Raw genomic sequence first — 26,664 nt, forward strand, 5'->3', positions numbered from 1 at the left:
CTGACCAATCAGAGGCTGCCTTAGATTCCATCTCCAAATCCCTGCTGTCTATCCTAACCCTTGGCTTCCCCCACCTTCACTAATATCCATGTAACATATAATGTACGATAATGCCAACAGCTAGCAGTTGTGTATATATATATATATATATATATATATATACATACATGTGAGTCAAAAATTATCTGCACTCCAGTTATATTAAAACTTCCGTTGGCTGCACTGTCTTACCACCGCTTTCCGTAGTAGATTGCTGTCTCCCCAGTCACTGCTGTGCAGGTTTGACCGTGTTACGTCAGCTCATTTGTGACTGCAGTGCAAGAAACTATGGCTGCCCCACTTGCGATTTGCACTGAAGAAGCGCAGCGTGCAGTGATTCGTCTTTTGTGGTCTGAGGGTGCGTCTGGTGCCGATATTTATCGAAGTCTTTGTGCACAGTAAGGAGAAAGTGTTTTGTCGCGAAGAAGTTAGTATGAATGGATAGAGAAGTTCAAAGAAGGTCGCACAAGTGTCAGCCATGAAGAAGGAGCCGGACGTCCGTCTGCATCCATCACTGATGAGAACATTGAGCGTGCACATGGACTGATTGTGTTGGATAGACAAGTGCCGCTGAAAGAAGCCCTAAAAGAACGAAGATTCACATCTGATGAAGAGGTGAAGACAGCGGTGCATTCGTGGCTCGCAGCTCCGCCTCAAATATTTTTTAATGAGGGAATACGAAAGCTTATTGACAGATGGACAAAGTGTATTTGTATCTATGATTTATTTTAACTTGCTTCGATTTAATAACTTGTGTTATTTTGGATATGAGATTATTAATCCGTTTTGTTATGAATTTTATGTTTGAAGTATTTTACTATTTGTCCATTCTATATTTATCCATTACTTCAATATCACTCGGCAGGAGTGCAGCAATCAGCGCTGTTTGTGTATCTATATAGGAGATAGCAGTCTCCTTACAACAGCTGTCCACTGGCTCTACAGAGAGCACACGTGCAAAGGTCTATATTTCTCTTTATTCCATAAATTAAAGTGACCGAATGTCTGGAAAGATCGTTTTAAAACAAGGAAGAAAGTTTTATTTATCAGATTAATACAACCATAAAAATGATTGATGAGAATAATAATAATGATATAAACACAGAGAAAGACAATACTTCGACTTCAAATCTAAATGTAACACTTTACTATAATCTGCACAAGTGCACCACCTTCTACATTCTAAACCGTCCATAGCTCGTTGTCCATTAAAGAACCATACATTCTGGCTATATTTATAGCTACATAAATATATAAATACCTGAGGTTTACATCAGTTATGCTTGAGGTATCAGAGGGGAGAGGAATCTGGTGCCCACTGTACGGATCAGTGTGTGAATAAACATGACAGTCACAGGAGAGAGTTCTGGAAACGCGTTGTGACATTTCTGCAGAGTAACATGAAACGCGTGGTGTTAAAATATCAATAATATAACTATTACAAGTAAACATATTGCTATAAAATATATTGGAGTTCAGCCACGTTAAAAGATGTGAAGTATATTATTCACAAATGGGTTTTTGAAGTTGTTAGGCCACAAGATATATTACATGATGTAGCCTTTTGATGTCTTTTTTTTTTAATTGGTTAACAGATAGGAGTGTGAATCATTACCTTAATTCTAGCTGTTCACATTATTGGGGATATGCACAGGCATCACAAGGGGGGTGCGTGCCGCATCGGGTGTCACCAGATGAGGGGTGACACCAAAGTGCTGGCTCCCCCTCAGTGACAGGAGCCGGGTCCTGCATTACGTGCAACACGTGCAACACTCGGCTCCTAGCTCAGTGAGGGATCCGGCACTCAAACAGGCTGGTCCCCGGGGGATAGCCGGCACCTCCAGCACCCCTGGTGTACCCCACCCATGAGGCCACGCCCCCTACATTTCCGGCGCGTGGGTGGACCGCGCACGGTGAAGGGTGCCTGTCCTCCCTGCCCGCACCAGGTGCGATGTCAGGTAAGGATGCCACTGGGGCTATGTATTAATAATCACGGAACAGCCGCGATTATTAAGGATCCGTATCAAGATGGGTATTTTAATTTTTTATGAAAATATCCCCGCTATGTACTAAGGGAAACTTGCAGGGACAGCGGTTGGGGATGCAGCCACAATACCGGCAACCCGACCCCTGGCATCCTGGCGGGAAGTACTGGGGTTAGGGTTAGGCACTAAGGGGGGGAAGGTTAGGGTGAGGCACTAGGGGGGGGATGGTTAGGTTTAGGCAGCGGGGAGGCAGGGGGATGTTTAGAGCACTGACTGACAGGTGTCGTATCCTAACCCTGTTGGGATGCCAGCATCTGGATTATGACCGCCAGGATCACGAGCGCTGGCATCCCGTACCCAACCCAGCGGTTGCGGTAACCACCCTCCCTGTGAGTTATATCCCCGGCTTCGCTTTCTGGAGTTTAGTACATAGGGGTCAGATTGTAGTCCCTATTAATAATAATGGTGACTGCGATCTGCAGCTCCTAATTAGCACTCTGTTGGAGATTTCTGTGAAGTATTCTGCATTGTTCTATTAGTACATAGCAAGGATTCATAGAGTTTAGCAGAAACAGCAGTTTCTACATCATTTTATGGGGGGAAAAAGCTTGATAATTAGACCCCTAAATAACATACTTCAGGTTTTGTGACACACTGTTCAAAACTGAACCTCTGCCATCATAAAATGGAGCCACTCTCAGAATTATGATCACGGATGCAGACATCTACCTTAGACATAAACAGACCTCACCCAAAACTTCTGTGTTGATAAAAGTTGCTATGGGAGGTTGTCTGTTTAGTCATCTTAATTTTTCTAGGAAACACATTTTTAAAGTTTGATTTCCTACCCAGATGGATGCGGCTTATGTACTGAGCACCTATGTGAGCAGATAGAAGTGTTATGTATAAATTAGGGCTGTGCAGGCTCGGATAGGTTCGACTTTTGTCCAGGAATGATGATGTTCGTCCATGTAAGATGACGTTTTGCCTCTTTCTGAGTTCCGTTTTTTTGGAGGGAAAAATCCGAACTCAGCGTGCAAACTCGAACCTATCCGAGCCTGCACATCCCTAGTATAAATATTACCAAGGGAGATTGTTCGCAGATATACGGCCTGTCGTAGAGCATGAAGAGCACAAAAATACACAAACATCGGGGCATATTCAATCGGGTGAGAGATTATGCAAAAAAAACCCGCACCCGCAAGGTTTTTACAGCAGTTGTTTTTTGCTATTCAAATAGCTGGGGATTTTTACTTTTTTGTACACGCCGGGAGGTAATTTATCACGCACCTCCAGAGCAAGTGTGATTTTTCCTAAAAACGGTAATTTTAGGACTAATTAAGCATTTGGAAGTTACCAATTAGCTTAATTAGTCCTTAATTACTAACCTTCCGAAGTGGTGTCTTCTTCATCCAGCGTCGGAAGCCGGGTCTTCTGCAGCAGGGTGAGTATGTCAGTGTGTGTGAGTGTTTATTACTGTTTGTAAGTGTGTATGAGTGAGTGTGTGTGTGTGACCCCTGGTTTGTGTGGCCCCCCCCGGAATGGGCGCTGGGAGGACTACATCTCCCAGCAACCCTTGCCCCTCCCACCAGCCCCTGGAGCCTTCCACTAGCCCCCGGGACTCCCTGCAGCCCCCTCTTCAGTGAGAAGACAGAGGGGAGGCCATCGGGAGCCGCGGAGACCCCTGGGCAGGTAAATACCTAATTTTTTTTTATTTATGCGGAGCGGGGTTTTCAGAACTGAAAACCCCGCGACCACTGTTTTTTTAATCACGGTTATTGGGAGCACACATACCCACGGTATTCCAAAATTGGGCGCGAGTTTTTTTTACCTTGCTAAACCTCGCACCTAATTGCATATGCCCCATAGAGTCGATGGCAAATGGACAAAATTTATCACCTGCATCTAAGTCGCTAAACAGTTGCACAGCGCACAAGTCCCATGGTGTATACGCACATAGACGCAGTAATGGCTGAGACTCACGGTGTCTGAAATGTATTGCGTGGTGACTAGGAGGTGGCTATGCGGACACACAGATATGTATCGTCTTATGATCGTGATATGGGAGTGTCGCAGGCGCGTCACATGACTGGGTGTGAGCTCAAATGTTTAATCACTTGCATTTGAGGCCACACTCTGATAAAGCATGGGGAAGGTGATGTTTCCATGGTGTGACCGACAAAGTGGGCGTCCCAGCCCTTACACAATGAGACGCACAGCTGTACACCAGGGGCAGGCTGATACTAGCATTGTATTGACTTCTCACAATCCGCAGTGTATCACTGTAGTCAGACAGATGTGAGGTGTCTGAACCCTCCTCTTCTCAACTAGCGGCCTCGTGCCCGGGGGTCCTTTTGCTTTGGGGAGTATTCTTGAGGCCTGATGAATAGCCAGCTTACAGTCATTTATATAAAAGCATAAGTCCCACATAAAAGGATTTTCTTTTCTTTAATGATGCATCTGAGCATTATTTTTCATTCCTGCCTTCCTAGAAATCATTATCTCCTTTTCAAAATCTCCCTGGAGGGCAGACAAATTTGGCTGCCAGTTACACAGACACACAGCTCTCAGCTTATCATGTCATGGCAGAGTGGATAGGGGAAGGATTTTAAAGTGCAGACAGAACTCAGAGGGGTGTTCCAAAGCCACTCTGCTTAATATATCATGTGACTGTGGTTGCCAAGGTAATCCCATGACACTGTGTGAATAAGGCAGGTAAGGAGGGTAAGTAAAACAGTGCAGGATGGCAGCGTGTACAGAGGACGGGGGTGTGGGACAGGCGGAGCAGGGACGGACCGAAACCCATTGGAGGATGGGACCAAATGTACTCGTTTTTAATGACCATTTAAACTAAAATAAAAAAATAAACACATTTTATATTGTGCCACTCTAAGGCTTCTAGGAATACTATACTGTGCATTGGGAACTATTTACTAACACAGCAAACATGCAGTAACCTGTGGTAACCGATCAGCTTTGATCGATTTGGAGAACATTTGCTCCGTTCGTAAATAGCCCCCATTGTGTGCAGAGCAGACGGCAGAGCTGTCTGCATGACCTGTCCCAGAGACATCAGACATATACACAGATCAGCAACAAACACAAAGACATTCGCCCCAGCTCACATCACTGCTAAACACCTGCTATGCTAATCACTCTCTTCCCAGAGGCTAAAACAGAAGCTGCCATTGTGTGATCCCCTGTCCCCATATCACACGCCCTGAATTATGTCATGTCAGCTGAGGCAGTTCACATTAATGTGTGCACATGATCAAAATACAAACTGTTCATTAACACCCCCCCTAGTCCTTAGTACTATGCATCAGTGTACAATGACCTACGTTATCAGGTCAAGTGGAATGTTCACTGTAACTGATGGGGTATATTTACTAAAGTGAGAGTTTTTAGAAGTGGAGATGTTGCCCATAGCAACCAATCAGATTCTAGCTATTATCTTCTAGAAGGTGCTTGTTAAATGTTAAGTAGAATTTCATTGGTTGCTATGGCAACATCTCCACTTCTAAATACTCTTACTTTAGTAAATATACTTCATAGTGGGGCAGATGTACTAAGCGCTGGAAAGTGATAAATTGGAGAGTGATAAACTATTAACCAATCAGCTCCTAACTCATTTTTCAAACACACCCTGTAAAAATGTGCACACACGTAACGTTTTTGTTAACGATTTGTCGTTAACAACGTCGTTATCGTTCAATTGTTCAAAAATCGTTCAGTTTCTGAGTTATAACGATGAACGATAATCGTTAAAGCTAGTTTGTAGTTATCGTTCATCGTCCATTTCAGACTGTCCAAATTGATGATTTTCATTAAAAGAAGGAACATTATTCGTTCATCGTTGTAAAAATCGTTAAAAAAATCGTTCACTTTTTCAAGGGAAAATCTGAATGAAAATCGTTAACGAAAATTGTTGGCTACAAAATAGTTACGTGTGTATGCACCTTAAGATGACAGTTAGGAGCTGAGTGGCTGGCAGTTTGTCACTCTCTAATTTACCACTTTCCAGAGCTTAGTACATATCTTTCATATTATTACGAACAATTTCAAAATATATATTCACACCTTTATTTAAATAATATGTAAATATCTCCAATCCACCCACAACCAGCCCACTGCGGCCCCGTTTTTGGCCAATGCCCTGCCTCGGTAGGAACTGAAAATCTTTGGATCTGTCTCCGACGGGCATGAGGCACCTCTCATCCTAGCGATTGCAAATGATACTGCGAATGTGCAGCCTAATGGCTGTGCCAGAAACGTCAGTAAAATAATAGAATCAACTATCACTTTACCGCAAACGTCCGTGTCAGAGCTGCTGTCCCGGAACGGGTTTTTTGTTAAATTTATAATAAACACAATTGCATATTCAACAGTACAATAGGCACAATCTTCAGCTTTAGGATACACACACACACACACACACTGCCGTTTGCAATAAGGGCCTGATTCAGAGCCGCTCGTAAGCGGACGCTCGTTCGTTCCGAGCGATGTTTGCACAACTGCGCATGCGTACGGATCATAATACGCATGCGCGAACCAGTCAGTGCGGCCGAAAATCGTTTGTTCACTAAATAGCGAATGCCTGCTATTTTGAGTGACATGAGGAGGCGTATGTGGGTGGTAACAGGGGAAGGTGCTTGAAAACGGGGAGTGGAGATCCGAACGCAGGCGTGCTTAAAGGTCAAAACGGGCGTTTTATGGGTGTGCATAATTAATACAGCAGCGTCATTGACCACGTCACTGGGTTATTTTATACTCAGAACTGGTCGCAAGATTGCGGTAGGAAAAACCAACCACAAGAATAGCGAGCAGTTCATACGCTGGTCGATGTACTCGATTAATCTAATAAATAGCGGACATGACGTAGGATGCGAGCGGCCAGGGGGCGTAGTTTTCCAAAAAACGACCGCAAGTTTTGTTCGCTCGTTCATACCTAGAGGCGTGAACAGACCGCAAAGAGCAAACGGTTCATTTGAATAGCCGCCCCTTTTTTCAGAACGAGCGAGCGCAAATAGCGTCTGGCTCTGAATCAGGCCCTATGTCTTTAGCAACTGTTAAAATAAAATGTAATTTAAAGCGCATTTATAAATCACACTGTATCTATGTGTGCATTTAAAAAATAAAATCAGTCTGTGACAAAACAGGAAGTTGTTATCTTGTGTATACAAGACAAGTGCATGTCCAGTCTGCAACCGGCCTACTCTAAGGAAGGTATAATTACTAAACTGAAAGTTTTTGGAAGTGATGTTGCCCATAGCAACCAATCAGAGTCTAATTAACTTTTAACTAGCACCTTCTACAAGATAATAGCTAGAATCTGATTGGTTGCTATGGGCAACATCTCCACTTCTAAAAACTCTCACTTTAGTAAATACACCCCTGGAGCTGCCAGCGTCTGCCCGATGCCACCCACTTCCTGGGAACCATGAATGTTAGTTTTTGCTTTCACGCATGGCAGCCACTTTGAAGATGAAGCAGGTAAAGAAACAAATATGTATGCTAGTATAGGCTATGGGACTTAATTAGGAAATACAGTAGGCTCCAAGAAGTTGGGTGCAAAGCAAGAGCAAGTAAATTTGCACCCTGGCAGGGATGTAGAGAGCTGTGCCAGGCCCAGGTAATTATTTTTTTGGGGGGCGGAGGGGGGGATTGCCTTCTTACAAAAAAATAGGAAAAATTGTATTTGCTGTGCCGTGTGCACTCAGCTAGGGGCAAAGGGGAGATCAGTGTAATCGCTCCCGCTCCGCACAACCAGGGGAGACTGCAGCTGATCACCCTGGTACCACCGCAGCCCAGCAATGTGTGCTAGGCCGGGGAGTCGCAGGCTTCGCCCACTGACAAGTAAGGGAGGAGGGTCAGCGGGCAGCGAACCCAAGTCCCCAGAGGGCGCCTCCATGAAGTCCCTCCTCTGAGTAGTACCTGCTCCTTCGCCCTCCACTGCACCCTGGTAATACCAAGTTACGCTGCAGGTGGGGCAGATGTAACCTGCACACTGCGCAGAGAGTTGTAGATATGGGAGGGGTGTGTCCTAGCTTAAATGCAAATTCAGTGGTAAAATAAAGCTGTCCAGCGAAGGCCGAGTCTCCCTGATTGTCAGAGAGACTCCCTGAAATAGCAGCAATCTCCCTGACTCCCTGAAGAGTCCAGCAATCTCCCTGACTGCACCTTACCCCCATTATGTAGCTGTTATATACTTGGGGGAAGAAAATAGGATATATACATTCAAATTGTAGATTCTGTGTAATTTGCCTGCATTGGTTATTATAAGGAACAATGATCCCTATGGCTACATACATTTTTATCTAAGTAGATGGAACCTCTTGTAAAACACAATACTTGAGCAAACCCTGAAAGTATCAGTGTAATGTCATCAACCAGTAGCACTTACTAACTGCTTTGGGGCTCATTTACATTTGGATGTCAGTCAATTTTATAACACGCCCCTCAGATGTAGCAGGACACGCCCACTTTACCGCCACGCTCATAGGTGCTGCTTTCACAATCTCCCTGAAATGCTTTTTCAAAAGTAGGCAAGCATGAGGCTACCCCCTCTTCACCCATTAATCACATCATCGCAGCCCCTCCACTTGTGACACAAATCGCGCATTACATCACAGGGGCGGAGCTGCAATAACATGATTTGTAGTGTCACGCCCACGCGCCTCCCACCTTTGACTTGACCCTCCTTGGACCTCACACAAGACGGAGGGGGAAAGGTGATAAGTATCCATCAGTACCATACAACCGCCTCAACCCTGTGCCTTGTAGGAGTTAACAGCACAATATAATGCAGCCTCAGAGACAAATCCTTCAATTCCAAACAACAACAAAATATGAATTCACAATGATAGCAGATGTTAGAAGAAAGTGGCCAGAGGCAAAACCGTTCCCCATCAGGACATAACCCACATTACAGGCTGCATTTGTGACATGTTCTGTCACCCGGTGGCTTATGTGATGGTTTCAATTAAAGTAGATGGGAAAGAGTATTAGAAATGTTCACCTTTTTGTAGCGGAATTATTACAGTGATACAATAACAGAATGATTTATATCTGTTTACCACAAATGGATTAGCATGTGACCGAGGCAGTGATATGATGTGAGCAGGGGATTGGAGGCAGCAGGAATCCACAGACTGAAAGTTATATAGTGGAAGGAGCAGTATCCCCCAGCAGCGCAGAGTATATCAAGAGATTAGTGATGTGTTAGTGAGGACAGGGCTGCATTTGACAGGGGCAGTGACATGATGTGAGGAGGGGAATGGAGGCAGCAGGAAGTCACATACTGAGCGTTATATAGTGGGAGAAGCAGGGTTCCCCAGCAGCACAGAGTATATCAGGAGATGAGTGATGTGTTAGTGAGGACAGGGCTGCATGTGACAGGGGCAGTGACATGATGTGAGCAGGGGATTAGAGGCAGCAGGAAACCACAGACTGAGCGCTATATAGTGGGAGAAGCAGGGTTGCCCAGCAGCACAGTGTATATCAGGAGATGAGGGATGTGTCAGTGAGGACAGGGCTGTATGTGACAGGGGCAGAGACATGATGTGAGGAGGGGAATGGAGGCAGCAGGAAGCCACAGACTGAGCGTTATATAGTGGAAGGAGCAGGGTCTCCAGCAGCACAGAGTATATCAGGAGATGAGTGATGTGTTAGTGAGGACAGAGCTGCATGTGACATGATGGGAGGAGGGGAATGGAGGCAGCAGGAAGTCACAGACTGAGAGTTATATAGTGGAAGGAGCAGGGTCTCCAGCAGCACAGAGTATATCAGGAGATGAGTGAGGTGTTAGTGACGACAGGGCTGCATGTGACAGGGGCAGTGACATGATGTGAGGAGGTGAATGGAGGCAGCAGGAAGCCACAGACTAAAGGTGCCCACACACATACCGATGTCCTCACGATACGATTTTATGGCCAATTTCCTCATGAACTTTCACGGGAGCTCCCTTGCCGTCGTGATCACGATTTGGAGTTAAAAATGTCCAATCTGACTCAAGATCTATCTTGCAGCCAATGCATTGTATCCCAGATTGGCTAATCTGCCCTACAGCATGGCAGATCAGAAGATGCGATGTACGACGAGCGGCGACGCGCATCGGCATCGTGCTCGTGAGTATAAACTCACGATTTGTACTTTTTTTACCCGATTCGTCGTCACGATTCGTCGAAATCGGACAAATCGTGTAAAATGTCGCTATGTGTGTGGGCACCTTAAGAGGCATATAGCGGAAGAAGCAGAGTATTGATGTGAGGCAGATGTCACAGTGATGCAGGTAAATTGTGGTGCAAAATATACCCCTATATAAAATCACACTTGTCTAACGTCCCGGAAGGTCCGGGAAGCTCCTGAAAATTTCGGGAAGGTGGATAAGTCTCCCGGGGGCTGCTCACCTCCAATGACGCAATTTGCATTGCATGGCGGAAGGAGGGGCTACAAGGACTCAATTGCATCATCAGACACCCAGACTCGCCCACCTCCGCCGAGACCCATCCATAGGCATCCCAGGCCAGCCCACCTCTGTCAAGACCCACACCCTGTAGTGCCAACCTGGCTGCCTCCAAAAGGTTGTCAAGTATGTATAAAATAAAGTTCATAAGTCCAATTACTGTCAGCTATTTTCTAATGCTCCAGTGTATTGTTCCTTCAAAGCTTACTCTTCATATTGTGAAAGTGTTCAACGGTCTCTTTCCCCAACATACCAGGCTCTGGGGACGATGCAGGGTTGCACGTTTCAATCAACTTGGCCTTAATTACACTCTGCAGGGAACATAGGGCCTGATTCAGAGCTGAACGCTCTGACCAGAGCGCTCGCTCTGAATCAGGGCCCTCCTACCTGTTTTAGGAGCGTCCTCATGGACGCTCGCATAGCTGTGGGTTACCACCCACAGCTTATGTGAGCGTCCATGATGATGGTCGCGATGGTCAAGACCATCGCGATCATCGGGCTTGCGACGGAGACCCTGCAGTAGAGTCTCGCTGCCGCAAGCCCTGGAGTGATTTTGGCTCTATCAGAGCCGAAATCACTCCCACTGACATCACTAGTGATGTCAGTGGGGCCGGCTTGAGACGGTAGGCGTTCCCATGGGAACGCCTCCGTCTGGCATGCACGCCCCCGGCACGCCCACCAAAGGGGGCATGTTGTCAATCAACATCGACAGCATGCCCCCTTTGGTGCGAGACCCGGAGCGATGGAGAGCCCGTCGCTCTCCGGGTCTCGCGCATGCGCACGACGGAGCTCCCTCCGTCGTGCGCATGCGCAGTGGGGGACATCGACCCACTTGCGAGAGTACTGCCGCTCACGAGCGGGTCTGAATGACCCCCATAATGCGGATATTCTCCTGTATGCCTAGTTGTACGCATCAATGTGACCTACCTGCACGCTTGGTTTCGTATCCATTAATACTGCTCAGTTGCTCCAGCCCTACACCTGGTGCAAGAAAGCCATCTGAAAACTGATGGAGCTCTGCCTAGGACAACTCTGCAAAGGCCTGCGGTTTAGTCAGCACGCCTCCAGTGAGCTTAGCCTACATGCATGCGCCCCATTGTCACCCAGTCATGCCCGTTTCTCCGCAAGTAGAGATGCGATTGAGTTGCCTATGACTATGAAGCGTCTGTAAATGTGAGTTATGGGCTTCAGAATGCTCCCAAGATCCGTCCGTAAAACCCGCTTACATGCAGGGTCAGTGACGTCATTATTCGGTAACTACATTTCACGTTTCACGTGGTTTTATTTCCAACACAAACAATGTCACATTTTACCAGCTGCTTATGCAAAATGCCATTGAAATAGCAAGCAAATAGTGACCGGGACATTTGCATTGATACATATTCACTATACTTTATATGCTCCCCAGACGTGACCTAATCCATGAACTGAACATGGAAATTAGGACACGACACGTGGTCTTTCAGCACACACACACACACACACACACACACACATGCAGTCAGCACCGTCCTGCTTCCCACCAGCACAAAACACACAACGTCGCCTTTCTACCAGGAACTGAGAGCCGATGACGACCAACAGCATTAACAAAGAGCCTGACACAGCATAAAAAGAATGTATACAATCTTCTACATTGTTCATTACCGAACACAGGTTTTAAGGCAAATATTTATTCACACACTGGTTTACTGGACATAAAAACACTGTATTATGTTTCTCTACAATGCAAGTATTACATTTAATGGCAACTGTAACCCATATAATAAATAATACAAATCAGCATAGCATATTTACATGGGATTGCGGAGGAGATAAAAGGGTTTGTTTTATTTGCTGCATACACATAAATTTGCAGTATATTATTGTAGCAAAAGTTTTTCTGTTTTGTATACATTTATGGCATTAATATTGCCATGCTGCTGGTATCATGTATGATATGGGTAAAACCGAGCGCTGGCATATTTCTTTTCTGTTATATACAGTAATGTGCAGTAACCCATAGCAACCAGACATATTCTTTTACTGCTAGGAGGTTATCTACAGCATATAAATCATTTTACTATTGAGGATAAAGTTTCAGGGGTTATTCAGCTTCATGTGACTTTTATTACTTGGCTTGTGACTGGCTTCCCGGCAGCTTTTACTTACATTCATACACAGATTTATTATTTAGGCTTGTTTTTATTACTGTAGCCAGAGACAGATTGAAGCTGCGTACACACGTTCAGATAAAGTGAACGATTTAAACGATAACGATAAGGATCTTATCGTTATCGTTCAAATCGTTCACGTTAATGCCCCTGCAAACGAGCAAATGATGGTCAATGCGCGGGCACGAATGGTCGTTATCGACCATCGCCTGGGAAAGCCGGCATACATGGTCGATTTCGACCATGTTAGCTTGTTTACTATAGGGACCCGCGATCGTTAATCGTAGGTTGTTATAGGTTAATGCATGTGTTGGATGTTCGATAACTATCATGCGGAACGATCAGAGAACGATCGTTATCGTTATCTGATCGTCGTGCAGTTGTCCCATGTGTACGCACCTTAAGACCTCATGGGTCCCCAGGCTAGACACAGTATTAGTCCACTTCCTTTTCATTTTTCCTGCAGCAGACCAGCATTATGGAAACTGTCGCTCTGTGTCTGTTGTGGAAGTTTAAGACTCAGAGTGCCAAACATGCTGGAGCCCAGAGTTGGATTAAGGGCCACATGGGCCAGGGGCTGAATATTTTCAAGGGCCTATATTGAGAAGGGCAGGAGGTGTGGCCAGTGTTGGGTGGGTGTGGCCAGTGCTGTGTGGGTGTGACCAGAGTCATGTGGGTGTGTACTTCCCCTACTACACCATCAGCAATACTGTCCTCCCTAAATACATAGACAAATGATGACAAAGAAAAAACCTGCAAAAAACAATTTTAATAATTTTGATTTATGGTCATCTAGGCAGCTGTTAACCATCATGCAGCCATGATGATTGGCCTATTTTTATGTGCAGGCCTGTTGGGCCTATTTTTATGTGCAGGCCTGTTGGGCCTATTTTTATGTGCAGGCCTGTTGGGCCTGTTTTTATGTATAGGCCTGTTGGGCCTATTTTTATGTGCAGGCCTGTTGGGCCTATTTTCATGTGCAGGCCTGTTGGGCCTATTTTTATGTGCTGGCCTGTTGGGCCTATTTTTATGTGCAGGCCATCCACCCCATTGATATTCCGGCCCTGCTGGAGCCTGTAGTTCAACAACAACAAATGGAGAGCAGACACCTCTAGTGCATGTTTCAATAAAATGATATTTCTATAGAAGAGGGAGGCTTAGCTCTTCAGAAAGGCTAAGCATGTATAAATGTGGTTACACAACATCGTGCCACAGCCACGTCCCTTTGTACCCATTCATAATATACCAACATTGGGAAGTATGCCCGAGCCCTAAAATATGTAGGCAGAGATTGTTGCCTTTAGAGATGGCACAGGTCACTCTGCACTTTGCACCACATAAAATCACCCACCTGTAGTTATGCCTATTTATTTCCTGTGTGCTGTACACTCAGTCTAATATTTGTGCCTTTGGATAAACACCACAAAATCGCTTCATGGATACACAAGAATGCCATGCACAGGATAGAGCTGAGCTGTGTCATATCAAAGGGCAACTGGAATTACATTGCTAATAACAACTGTTAGTAAAAAAAGAGGACATGAGGAGCAAAGAGCAATGTATTTTGTCAATATTTCAGGAGGGTACGTAAAAGCTTATAGATCAACATTGCTGATTCTGAAAAGTCAGCAACCACACAAAACTCCAAACAATACACAATGGAAGTTACTAAAATATAGATGTAACTGTAAAGTAACTGCTTGGTTTAGCCCATATTGGTGACATTGAGCAGTGTGAGGCTGGGGCATGACGACGCGTTTCGCATCACTTCAGAAGAAAGTGAAGCAGGATCTGGGCGGTCAGTCTACTCAGCTGGGTGAACTAACCAAAATGTGTGAGTCGCCGGCAGACTAGGCAGACATGATTTAGCCACATCTATGTCTTAAGTGAATCATGAGAGACGTAGGGTTTGCCTTTATATCATGTCACTGGAACAAAGGGTTCATCCACCCCCTCAGCGCCCTTGTTTGAGATTTTTTGTTATTACCGGTATGCACTCAGAAATGAACTTATCCAAGAAAGTATAAATATTCCTGAAGGGCAACTCTACCTCTGTTGTGGGGGTAGGCAAGTAAGTGGCACAAGATGGTATTTACACTTTTGTTTCCAATCATCACTTTCAGTATATATATTTATATGCTACGTATATAACCGGCAGACATTATACTGTATATATGACCTGCTCTATCAGTGCCGACATATCACACTGTCCTGCAAACACGAGCCAGGCAGTTGTGTGTGCTAGGAAGACTTATTTATCATATGTCAAACAACAGGTCAATTAGGGTGGTGGTATTATGGGTGTCAATAGTCTGAGCCACCACAACCACCCCCGCCCTTGCCTATGGGGAAAATACAGAAATAATAGTAGTGAAGGAAACAGGACCTGGGTAACTAGAAGGTAGCACTACTGGCAGTCAGCTATAAAAGCCGCACTAGGAGGACTAATTGTACAGTACATCTCAACAGTGCAAAAAGTTTCTAAACAAAAAAAAACAACAGGTATAACAGAGTGTATAGACAGTGGCACCATATACGGGTGTGGCAGCTTTATTATACTGGTCTACTAAAAAAAAATAGTTTTCTCATGCCCGGTCAACAGCTTATTAATGGTCGTATTTGAATCCCCATTTTATTGAATTTGTCAAATAAAATAAGGGTGTAAATACAGAACAGAAAATAAGGCTGAGGGAGGGGGGGGGGGTGTTTACAGATAAAAGAAAAACTCAACATCTTATAGAATTATTCTTATAATTTCACTAGTGTAGTTATTTATTTAGTATATTACCTAATATCAAAGAGTGGTCAACGTTTCTGGTACTGATAGCCGTCCAAGGCTTTATGGGATGGGGGATGGGAGTCACAATTTAAAATAAATAATTATTGAGTTCACTTTGGGACTCCCCCACTTTAGTTAGTGAGTTTGTCGTTTTTGGTGTGTGTGTGAGTCAAACGTTTTGTTATTGATAAATCCCCACTTCCTGGACATTTTGTGCAGCCAAGAAAACACACAACAACCTAACAGCTACTGTATGCTGCACAGGGGCGATGATCAAACCGCACAGACGCTGTTAGAACGTGTCAATCGCAAATCATTTATGTTTAAGTTTGACATTTGTGTCCAAACAAGATTTTGCAGCTGAGAAGACATTATATGTAAGTGATCTGTACAGGGGGGAAACCATCTATACACATCCTTAACAACTTGGGCGGCACTTTTATCTTTTTCACCGCAGAGGGGCAGGAAGCGATCAAGAGGTCAGCACCCGCCAAAGTCCAGGGTGACACATTGTAACAAGTTCTACAGCACAACACACCAACAAGTAACATGAAGAGTTTGGCAATAAGCTGAATTTACCTTGTTTTAGTGGAAGCGACAGCTGCCCTGGAAGAGACAGAAGGGTAGCAGGATTATATAGATATCCATGATTTATAATTATCCACATATTATATTATGCAGGTCCTGTTATAGGCTTAAGATGTACTCACAGCAGCGTCACTTGAAAGCTCTTGTTATGATGGTGCTTTCACTTTTAGCTGAGTTACCAGGAGCCCCGGGGTGGAGACTGCCTGCACCTCCCCTGTCATTGTCACCAAAGATCCCTATGTCTGTGGGTGTTATCTGACCTCATACACTGATAGCAGGCAGCAGCCCCAGACCTCTGATAGACTGCACATCGCCTGCACAGAAGCACCAGCTGTATTATTACATTATATTATATCATATTGCAAATATGCTGTGTTATAATAGTGCAAGTACAGTGTATACTTCGTCTGCAAGAGAAATAACAATGCACAACAGTTACTTCTAATTGATTTCAGCATGCAAAGAATGAATATGACATATAAAACTCTCAGGTAGCTCTGCGTTCCGAGATATGGCCCATTTATGATGATGTAGGGGTATTCCTAGTGAAGTGGGCAGAATGGAGAGAATCTTACCAGCAATCTGCGTTCCGCGCAGAGGGGGCGGGGCCTAACGACCCAATTAAATGAATCAGCTATCTGTCGCCTCCCCTATTCAAATATATGTGAATCACGGGATTACCCACACAAGATAACTGTGGTGCACTGAGTGACAAGCATAGTGAGCGATTCCACCAAGACATTCCAGCAATGGGACAAAGATATCAGGGCAGGTGATCACTACTGTTGGACAGTGACAAGAGATGCCCCAGAAGAGGAGTACAAGCGACAAGCAAAGAGAAAGCACCCCCATGAATAGGCCACTATATTACATAGTACTTTCCTATGCTGTATGTTTGTGTCGTATGTTGTATGTTTGTTTCGTATGCTGTATGTTTGTTTCGTATCCTGTATGTTTGTTTCGTATGCTGTATGTTTGTTTCGTATGCTGTATGTTTGTGTCGTATGCGGTATGTTTGTGTCGTATGCTGTATGTTTGTTTCGTATGCTGTATGTTTGTTTCGTATGCTGTATGTTTGTTTCGTATGCTGTATGTTTGTTTCGTATGCTGTATGTTTGTTTCGTTTTGTGCTCTTATTTGTGATTGATTGAATTAAAACAACTGTTATTTATTTTCTATCAAGAAAATATCAGATTATTGTAAAATAGCTTTTCACTATGACTATATTACTAATGTACATACAGTATAGTGCAAGTAGTGGTGCTCAAAAAATAGAGCTAGTAAAAACATTCTGAAATCATTTTAGTTTTTCTTGGCCTCAAATTAGTAATGTATGACTATTAGTAATGTATGACTATTTTTAGAAAGGAAACAAATGAAAAGTATTAAGTTGTTGTACAGTGTAATCAGCAAACCTGGTGCCACTGCTATTAATGCCCGTTTTCCACCAGCAGCAATCACCCAGGTTATTGCCTGTGAACGCGCAGCAACCCGGATTACTGTGGAGGAGGAAATAAGCTGGGGCTAGCGATCTGGCATTTCAAACCCTGGTCACAAAAAGGGTTAAACGCGTGTTCAACCCTGCTCGCGATGCAGTGTGAATGGGTAACCCGCGTCAATGCGACCCGGGTCCCGTTCACTGCATAGGAAAAGCCGTCGCTTGGCGATGAGGTCACCTCCAATCACCGACTCGCCACGTGATGGCATTAGTGCCGGGTCGGGCCGCCTGTCTGTAAGGGGTCTCAGCCGGGTGGCACCCGAGATGAGTGCATGAACATAATCCCGGGTGCGACCTGGCAGTCGAATGTAAAAGAGGTGTAGCTCTGTAGGGACATTTATAAATCCACTTTGCTATTAAAACAATTTGTTATAATGGTGGTGAGTAGTGCACAGAGCCGCCAATAGCTCAGTGTAATGGGGTGAGGGATAGGAATAACAGGAACACTTAATGGCACCACATAAATACAAATATAATAGTAGTTATTGATAGGAACCATAATGCAACATTGATGTAAATAAGAGGAATGGGTATCCGGCGGTTCGATTCCCGTCAGCGGCAGCCCGACAGGAGCAGAGTGCGATGCAGCGGAAGCCCGACAGCGCTGGAAATCCCGATCGTGGATAGGTAAGTATCCACTAACCTAACCCCCCTAACCCTAACCCTCCTTAGGGGTGCCTAACCCTAACTTCCCCCCCAAGTGCCTAACCCTAATCCCCCCTCTAAGTGCCTAACCCTAACCACCCCCTTCCCCGCTGCCTAAACCTAAGTCCCCCAGGGGTGTGCCTAACCCTAAGTCCCCCCCGGGGGTGCCTAACCCTAACCCTCCCTCCCCCTAGCCTAACCCTAACCCTCCTGGGGGGGGGGTGCCTAACCCTAAGTCCCCCCCGGGAGCCCTAAACCAAACCCTCCCCCCCCCCCCGCGGCTGTCCGCTCGCGGCGCCCGGCATCACTACGATCTTGATGCCGGGCGCCGGTCTCCCGGCGTCGGGGAAATGCAGGCGTCTACATCTAGACGCCCGGCATTTCACCCTTGCCGGGATAAGACAGTCGGGAAGCCGGCTGCCGGTGTATAGGCAGTCGGCTTCCCGATTGCTTCCCAAATAAGTAGCATCTGTGACAGAAAAAAGTAGCGGCTGGGTACACACAGGCCGACGGATCGACTGTTCTGCCAACAGTCCTAATTGGTGAGTATGTAGGTGTACAGACGCACTTACCGACCGGCCAACATGTCTGACCACAGAAACTGGTAGTGACTTTTTTTTAACTAATATTACAAGAACGTTGTGTCTGTCTGTTCCAAGTTGGCGCAAAAATTACAAAACCGATTTTCATGAAAACTGCATCACTGTGTAGTGGAAACTCCTACTAATAACCTGCACTGACATCAATGCTGGAGAGTCAGTAAGGGGTGGGCGGAGAGGTGCTCTGGGCCCGCTGGAGCTGAGAAACACTGATTATTTGATAAAATACTTATTGATAACATTGCTGTAACAACTGTAGTTTAATTGGCATCTGATCGGCTGGGCCACACATATACATTCATTTTATTTGATATGTTGCAAAAACTAAATAGATATATGGCTGCTAGATATTGTGCCTGTAACAAACTATTTAAGGCATAATACACTGGTTTTCTGGCTGTGGTTTAGCAGATGCGCCACTTTGTGGCCATATTGGGAACTGCAGTTACCATGACAAACAGGAACTGTTTGTTTTTGTTTTTTTAAACAATGTATTCAGCCATATGTGTATCAGGTCAATAATAAATAATAGAAGTACTCAAAACAAATTCTGAAAAACAAAAACAAAAAAAAAAAAAAAAAACAATGCTTTAAAGTAGATGAAGTTTGTGGATGAGGAGAGGGTGTTGTTTTGTTATTCATTTATAAAATTGATAACATTAATATGATAGAAATAAAGCTATTTAGTATTTTATGTTTGGTTATAAAATATTTTCTTTCGCCACACAGTACCTCCCCAAGGCATGTATGGCTGCAGGCACCAGACAGTGCTTCCCCAAGGCATGTATGGCTGCAGGCACCAGACAGTGTTTCTCCCAAGGCATGTATGGCTGCAGGCACCAGACAGTGCTTCCCCAAGGCATGTATGGCTGCAGGCACCAGACAGTGCTCCCCCAAGGCATGTATGGATGCAGGCACCAGACAGTGCTTCCCCAAGGCATGTATGGCTGCAGGCACCAGACAGTGCTTCCCCAAGTTGTGTATGGCCACAGGCATTAGACAGTGCTCCCCAAGGCATGTATGGATGCAGGCACCAGACAGTGCTTCCTCAAGGCATGTATGGCTGCAGGCACCAGACAGTGCTTCCCCAAGGCATGTATGGATGCAGGCACCGGACAGTGCTTCCCCAAGGCATGTATGGATGCAGGCACCAGACAGTGCTTCCCCAAGTTGTGTATGGCCACAGGCATTAGACAATGCTTCCCCAGGTTGTGTATGACTGAAGGCACCAGACAGTGCTCCCCCAAGTTGTATGTGGCTGTAGGCACCAGAGAGTACTTGCCCAAATTGTGTATGGCTTTAGGCACCAGACAGTGCTTCACCCAAGTTGTGTATGGCCGCAGGCATTAGACAGTACTTCCCCAGGTTGTGTATGGCTGTAGGCATCAGACAGTACTTCCCCAGGTTGTGTATGGCTGTAGGCATCAGACAGTACTTCCCCAAGTTGTGTATGGCCGCAGGCATTAGACAGTACTTCGAAGAATAGGGGAAAAAGGGAATCTGGGAAAAGATTAATGCACAGGATTCATTTAAATAAAATGAAATAATATGAGGTATGTATGACTTGAACCAACAATATAAATAATTTACTGGAGGGACCTCCAATTAAAATATGATGGTGTTGGTGGTGCTCCCGGGAATAAATATATTAGGAGAATATACAATATTGCATAGGCAAACGAAGAAGAGTGCCCCACAAAGGGAATTTTCTTCTTCGTTTGCCTATCCATTAGACAGTACTTCCCCAGGTTGTGTATGGCTGTAGGCATCAGATAGTACTTCATCAGGTTGTGTATGGCTGTAGGCATCAGACAGTACTTCACCAGGTTGTATATGGCTGTAGGCATCAGACAGTACTTCAGCAGGTTGTGTATGGTTGTAGGCATCAGACAGTACTTCACCAGGTTGTGTATGGCTGTAGGCACCAGACAATACTTCCCCAGGTTGTGTATGGCCGTAGGCACCAGACATTGCTCACCCAAGTTGTGTATGGCTGTAGGCATCAGACAGTACTTCCCCAGGTTGTGTATGGCCACAGGCTCCATGCTCCGGAGATATCTTTGGGATTATATGGGCATAGGTCTTGACCACACCATGGGCACCCAGCTAGGATACATCCGAGTTAAGGGTAGGTTATCATTGTTCCCCTTCGCCAGTCAGAGATCACAATAGAGAAAGCAGCCATAACACTACTACCAGTGACAGCGTTGATTATTATTCATTATTATTAGTGCATGCGATTCATGCCTGGTCACAGAGCAGCTGGGTATGCCCGGCCACTGGGCTGTGTGTGCTGCTCATTAGGCTATAATAAGATAACATGTGCTTTATATGCTGAGCACAGGTCTGCATATAATGGGTGTTATGCTGTATATACTGGTTATTGGTAGGCAAGGCATTTCCTGATAAGGGGCTTTATAATATACCGGACAAGGGGACATGTTGTCCATCACTCAGATATTTCTAATACATATCCTGCGCACTATTTAGGGCTTTCCACCGATGCGACAGTTTATGTATACTACTACATTATATATCTCATTGCCCAGCTCTGTTCTCAGCATTCTCACTACAATGTGTAAATAATGGGACTCTCATTCAGCTGCAATGTGCTAATGCTGGCATAAACCTCAGGACCTGATTCAGAGCCGGACGCTCTGACAGAGCGCTCGCTCTGAATCAGGGCCGGGCATTTTTTTTTTCAGGACGGCCTCCTGGCCGCTCGCATAGCTGTGGGTGACCACCCACAGCTATAGCGAGCGGCCATGATGATGGTCGCGATGGTTAAGACCATCGGTCTTGCGACGAGACCCTTGTGGTAGGATCTCGTTGCTGCAAGTCCCAGAGAGCTTTCGGCTCTAACAGAGCCGAAAGCTCTCCCACTGACATCACTTGTGATGTCAGTGGGGCCAGCCCCAGACGGTAGGCGTTCCCATGGGAACGCCTCCGTCTGGGCAGCCACGCCTCCAGCCTGCCCACCAAAGGGTGCGAGCTGTCACTCAACATCGACAGCACACCCCCTTTGGTACGAGACCCGGAGCGACGGAGTGCCCATCGCTATTCGGGTCTCGCGTATGTGCACGACGGAGCCGGCACCGTCGTGCGCATGTGCACTGGCCTACCATCGACCCGGTTGCGAGCGCACAGCGCTTGCGACCGGGTCTGAATCAGGCCCTCTGCCTGCTGTACCAGCGTGCACCTAAATGCACAAGGATTGAGATTCCCACTTTATAATACCGCTTGGCGTGTCTTTAGATGCAATCATCGGTCGCTTCATCGAAACTTGCACCAGTCCCATGTTAGGTGCAGACTATACTTGCTTACTCTCCAGGAAGTTGCATCAGTCCTCAGGACATCAAGAAGAGTAGACGACCCTCCCACATCCTGCCCACTTCCTAGGGAACTGGGTACAATAGGGAGTATAATGCAGCAGATTGTGGGTAAACACAGAGGGGGCTTGGACTATATGATGTGTTTCTATAAAAATGTTATATTGGCTCCGCCTCCTCTTGGTGATTTTGTGATTCGCTGCTTTCCCCTAAAGGAGTGAGGACTAGCGAGGCTTAGTGCCAAGCCTTACCTCCAGGACATTTCCCGTACACGTCTGATACTGTGTGTCTCAATCACAACTTCACCTCCATGCGTACTCTCAGTGTAATGCAGGGGCGTAAGTTAATACCTGGTGCCCGGAATCAAGGTAGTGCCCCCCCCCAGCCAGCCCGCCCCCTTCTGCCTCAACAGCCTCCCAGTGTCTCTCCAGCCAATAGCCCTTCTGTCTCTCCAGCCAGCACCCCAGTGTCTCTTCAGCCAGCACCCCTACTGTCTCCCGAGGCAGCGCTTTTTCTGTCTCCCCAGTCAGCGCCCCTTCTGTCTCCCCAGCCAGCGCCCCATTAATCTCTCCAGCAAGCCCCCTTCTTTTTAAAACATATTTTTATTGTAAGACTGCAATAAACAATATAGCATGTTAGTCAGAAAATAACAAGACATCAATAGGACTACAACAGTAATGTACAATACAATCCATCCATGGGGAACGTATCATTACAGGATTTAAAATGGTGGTCTGCCTGAGGACAAGGTTTCTTCATTATACCAGGCTGTAAGTTGTACTGCAGCACGGAGCGTGTCTTTAACCTGAGGTGTTAATGTGTGAACATACGGAAGCCAAATATTAAAGAATTTCTCTGCCTCCTTGTCTTTATTAAGGGATAGTTCTAGCCAATCCATATTAAATAGGTACGTAATTCTAGGCTGTAAAAGACTGAGTGTTAAAGTGTCAGTGGAAATCCATTGGGATAATATGGGTTTTTTTTGCAGCTGCTGCGATCTTTGCTAGTAGTAAACGGGCACCTGTAGGGGGACGGGATGACCCAGATGATGGTACAATATCCCACATAGCCCACTTGGGTGTTAGTTCAAAACCAATTCCCAGCGTGGTGGATATATATGTGTGTACTACGGACCAGAACCTCTGTACCTCCGCACAGTGCCACATGCAATGCATTAGATCAGCATCAGGTTGACCACATTTAAGCCAGCCCCCTTCTGTCTCCTCAGCCAGCAGCCTTCTCTATCTCCAGCCAACTCCGCAGCCAGCCCCCTGTAGCCCAAAACACACACTTACGCATACTTGCCTACATCCTGGCTGCTTCCTCCGGGAGGAAGCAGCCAGGTCGGTTTAGCAGGGGGTGGGGCCTGTATAGATGGGGCGTGGCCGGACACATTACCAGTGTTTAGGGGCGTGGCTAGGGGCGTGGCCATGCGATCACGTCATTTAGGCTCCGCCCCGCTACACAATGCAGATATTTCCGGCATTGCAAGGCAGGGGGCGGGGTTATGATGATGCGAATCGCGTCATCAGCCCCTCCGCAACAGGGGTTTAGCGCTACATTGCGGAGGGACTGAAGAAGTCGGGAGAACTGCCTACTTTTCCGGGGGGCCGGGAGCGGCACCCGATTTTCGGTAGAGTAGGCATGTATGCACTTACCTTGTCTTCTGGGCAGCTGCTCCTCTGTCAGCAGACCCAACAGATAGATCCAGCTATACCTGATACTTGTGCCACTGCAGTGATCGGCAGGGCGCAGATTTCGATTATAGAAGGATCTATCTGTGCCCCTTGTGTCCCCCTGATATAATAAAGGATCGTCCAGGATTTCAAAGTAAAATGCTACGTCCAAATTGATTCAATTAGGGATGCAAATTGTCCCTTATGAGGTCTGCGGTGTTGAGAAGTGTATTTTTACTGGTGCGGTGACTGTGTGAGGCAGAGCTTCGAGTACAGACAGATAGGCTCAGCCAATGCTCGCTGCTGCGTGAGAGTGCACATTACATGAGGGAGCGGGCGGAAGAGGGGCAGGGGTGGGTGTAGACCCCGCTGTGGAGTAATGCCTGGTGCAGGAATAGTACAAGGCCGGTGACTGGCTGCAGTGTAAGGTGACCTAGCGTCCGGACTTGAAGTGCAGAGTCTACCAGCTAAACAGGCTTCAGGGAAACTTCAGGCGGCTCTCCAGTAGCGCTAGTGACTAGTCATTCCAGGCACCCCGCTAACCACACATAGGTGCCGCCAGGGCTCATCCCTAGTTACAGCCAGGGCCACCAAGAGCGGACACGAGCCAGAGACTGAAGAGGGGGAGCGGCCAATTCTGGAGAGGTGTGGCCATGCCCCCTAAAAAAAGATTAAAATTGTTTTCCCGGCACAGGGGGGGAGGGGGCCTCTTCAACAAGCTCGGGCACTGGTAATTAGTACCCGCTCCGCCACCTCTCTGTGCCCTTGGTTCAGACCCTGCCGGTGGCTCTGGAACATGTCAGTGACTGTCAAGTTAAAACTGCTACCTCACTGATTGTCTTGGGATTCGTGAAGTGCTGTTCACAATGTCTGTCCCTGAAATGTAATATTTTTCTTACACATGTAAATCTTAGTTCATTTCTTGGAATCTATGGCCGGCGGTTCAAATCCCGACGCCGGCAGACCGACAGCAGTGAAAATCCCGACAGGGGATTTAAGTAAGTATAACTAAGCCATACTTGCCTACTTTTGGAAAAGCATTTCAGGGAGATTGTGAAAGCAACACCTATGAGCGTGGCGGTAAAGTGGGCGTGTACTGTTACATCTGAGAGGTGTGTCATGAAATTGATTTACATACAAATGTAAATGAGCCCCAAAGCAGTGAGTAAGATCTATTTGGTGATGAAAACACACTGATACTTTTCAGAAAATCCATGTAGCCATAGGGATCATTGTGCCTTATAACCAATGCAGGGAAATGATACTAATGATCCCATTTGAATGTATATAACAGCTTCATAATGGGGGTAAGGTGCAATCAGAGAGATTACTAGACTCTTCAGGGAGACAGGGAGATTGCTGTTATTTCAGGGAGTCTCCCTGACAATCAGGGAGAGTTGGCAAGTATGAACTAACCCTACTCCCACCCCCCGTAACTCTCCCTTAAGGATGACTAACCCTGAACTCCCCCCTAGTGCCTACACCCCCCGCCGTCCCCGTAGCCTAAACCTAAGTCTCCCGGGGGGGTGCCTAACCCTAACCTCCCCCCAGGGGTGCCTAAACCTACGCCCCCCTTCCCGCTAACCTAAACTCTGGGGGGGGTGCCTAACCCTAAGTCCCACCCGGGAGCCCCTAACCTAACCCTCCCTGTATGCACCCGCCGTCCGACTTACCTTTGTTCGGTATGCCGGGCGTCGGGCTCCCGACGTCGGGCTTTCGACGCCTGTCATTAGTACCCTGCCAGGATTTGACAGTCGGGAAGCCGGCGGTCGGTATTTCGACTGTCGGCTTCCTGACTGCATCCCCATCTCTTTCTTTTTTTTTTCCGTCAAGCACTGTAAACCATCTGTGTCGTGAAGAGAAAAGTTTTCGAGCCCCCAATCCCCCCTCCCCCCGTCCTGAATTTTGCCCTACATAGTAGACAACCCTATCTCTCCCCCTTCTCGTCTCGATCTCACCGCGGCTTTGCACATGTTAGTACCTGAATCTATGTGGCTGAGAACAAACATCTGAGTTCTGAGCTACCGTAAGTGCAGCATATGGCGGCACTGACTCGAGGGTCAGCTGCCTCGAACCTAATTGAATCGACTCCATGGAGCTTTCAATACATTACTAGAAATACGATATGGCGGGCAGATGTACTAAACTCTGGAAAGTGATAAATTGAGGAGTGATAAACTACCAACCAATCAGCTCCTAACTGTCATTTTCAAACACAGCCTGTAACATGACAGTTAGGAGCTGAGTGGCTGGCAGTTTATCACTTTCTAATTGATCACTTTCCAGAGCGTAGTACATCTCCCCCTGATTCTCTTTGTTACATTGTGTGTGGATATTTTATTTCAATATCTATTCCTGTAACCCTTTTAAGAACAGAATCCTATGTATCAGCCCATACAGTGTTTAATGAGTGCTCAGAAGATGACAGTAAGTGAGTAAAACATGAGCTGTCAGTAATAAGAGGCAGGAACACACAGACATTGCATGTGTGCAGGATCAGGGGAAGGGAGCAGGTGGATCTGGGCGTCCTCAGTTACCATGGAGACAACCCGGAAGTGAATCTCTCTGCTGTCCATGCCCAGGCAGGCTGCTGAGGATTGTGTGCAGGGTGAGTATACAGTGATATCTCAGTGCATTAATAATATGGGGGAATAACCACACAGGGCTGGGCAAGGTGCAGATTCTGGGTTACTCTTATTATTTATATTGGGATTATATAACATAGCAATCTGCAGGACAGACTCAACACATAGATGAGGTACCAGTGACTTGCATGTGTGTATTACAGAGATGTCATTCATTTGCCAGGGTTTTATTTGCACAATAGTGACCTATTTCAACATACATTGTCTGATGGTAGTAATGGTTGTATATTATTATTATTATTGTTATCCTTTGTATACAAAGCA

General features: G+C 46.1%; 2 protein-coding genes across 3 annotated transcripts in view; one reads left to right on the forward strand and one right to left on the reverse strand.

Moving 5' to 3' along the window:
* The window catches only part of LOC148517754 (uncharacterized), a 23,028-nt gene extending 6,830 nt beyond the window's left edge, over positions 1-16,198 (reverse strand). The window contains exons 1-3 of the mRNA XM_088478317.1: positions 16,131-16,198; positions 16,000-16,026; positions 1,301-1,427 (exon numbers count right to left, since the gene is read on the reverse strand). Of these exons, the coding sequence (XP_088334443.1) occupies positions 1,301-1,425 (125 nt within the window). The 5' untranslated portion in view covers positions 1,426-1,427; positions 16,000-16,026; positions 16,131-16,198. The remainder of the gene's footprint in view (positions 1-1,300; positions 1,428-15,999; positions 16,027-16,130) is intronic.
* Positions 16,199-26,256: 10,058 nt separating this feature from the next.
* Positions 26,257-26,664, forward strand: part of TTLL1 (TTL family tubulin polyglutamylase complex subunit L1) — a 45,923-nt gene continuing 45,515 nt past the window's right edge. For both annotated transcript variants that reach the window (XM_088478386.1, XM_088478387.1), the window contains exon 1: positions 26,257-26,363. The gene's annotated coding sequence lies outside the window, so the exon portion shown is untranslated. The remainder of the gene's footprint in view (positions 26,364-26,664) is intronic.

Source organism: Taudactylus pleione, unplaced genomic scaffold (assembly GCF_031769625.1).
Source record: "Taudactylus pleione unplaced genomic scaffold, aTauple2 ptg000212l, whole genome shotgun sequence".
Lineage (NCBI taxonomy): Eukaryota > Metazoa > Chordata > Amphibia > Anura > Myobatrachidae > Taudactylus > Taudactylus pleione.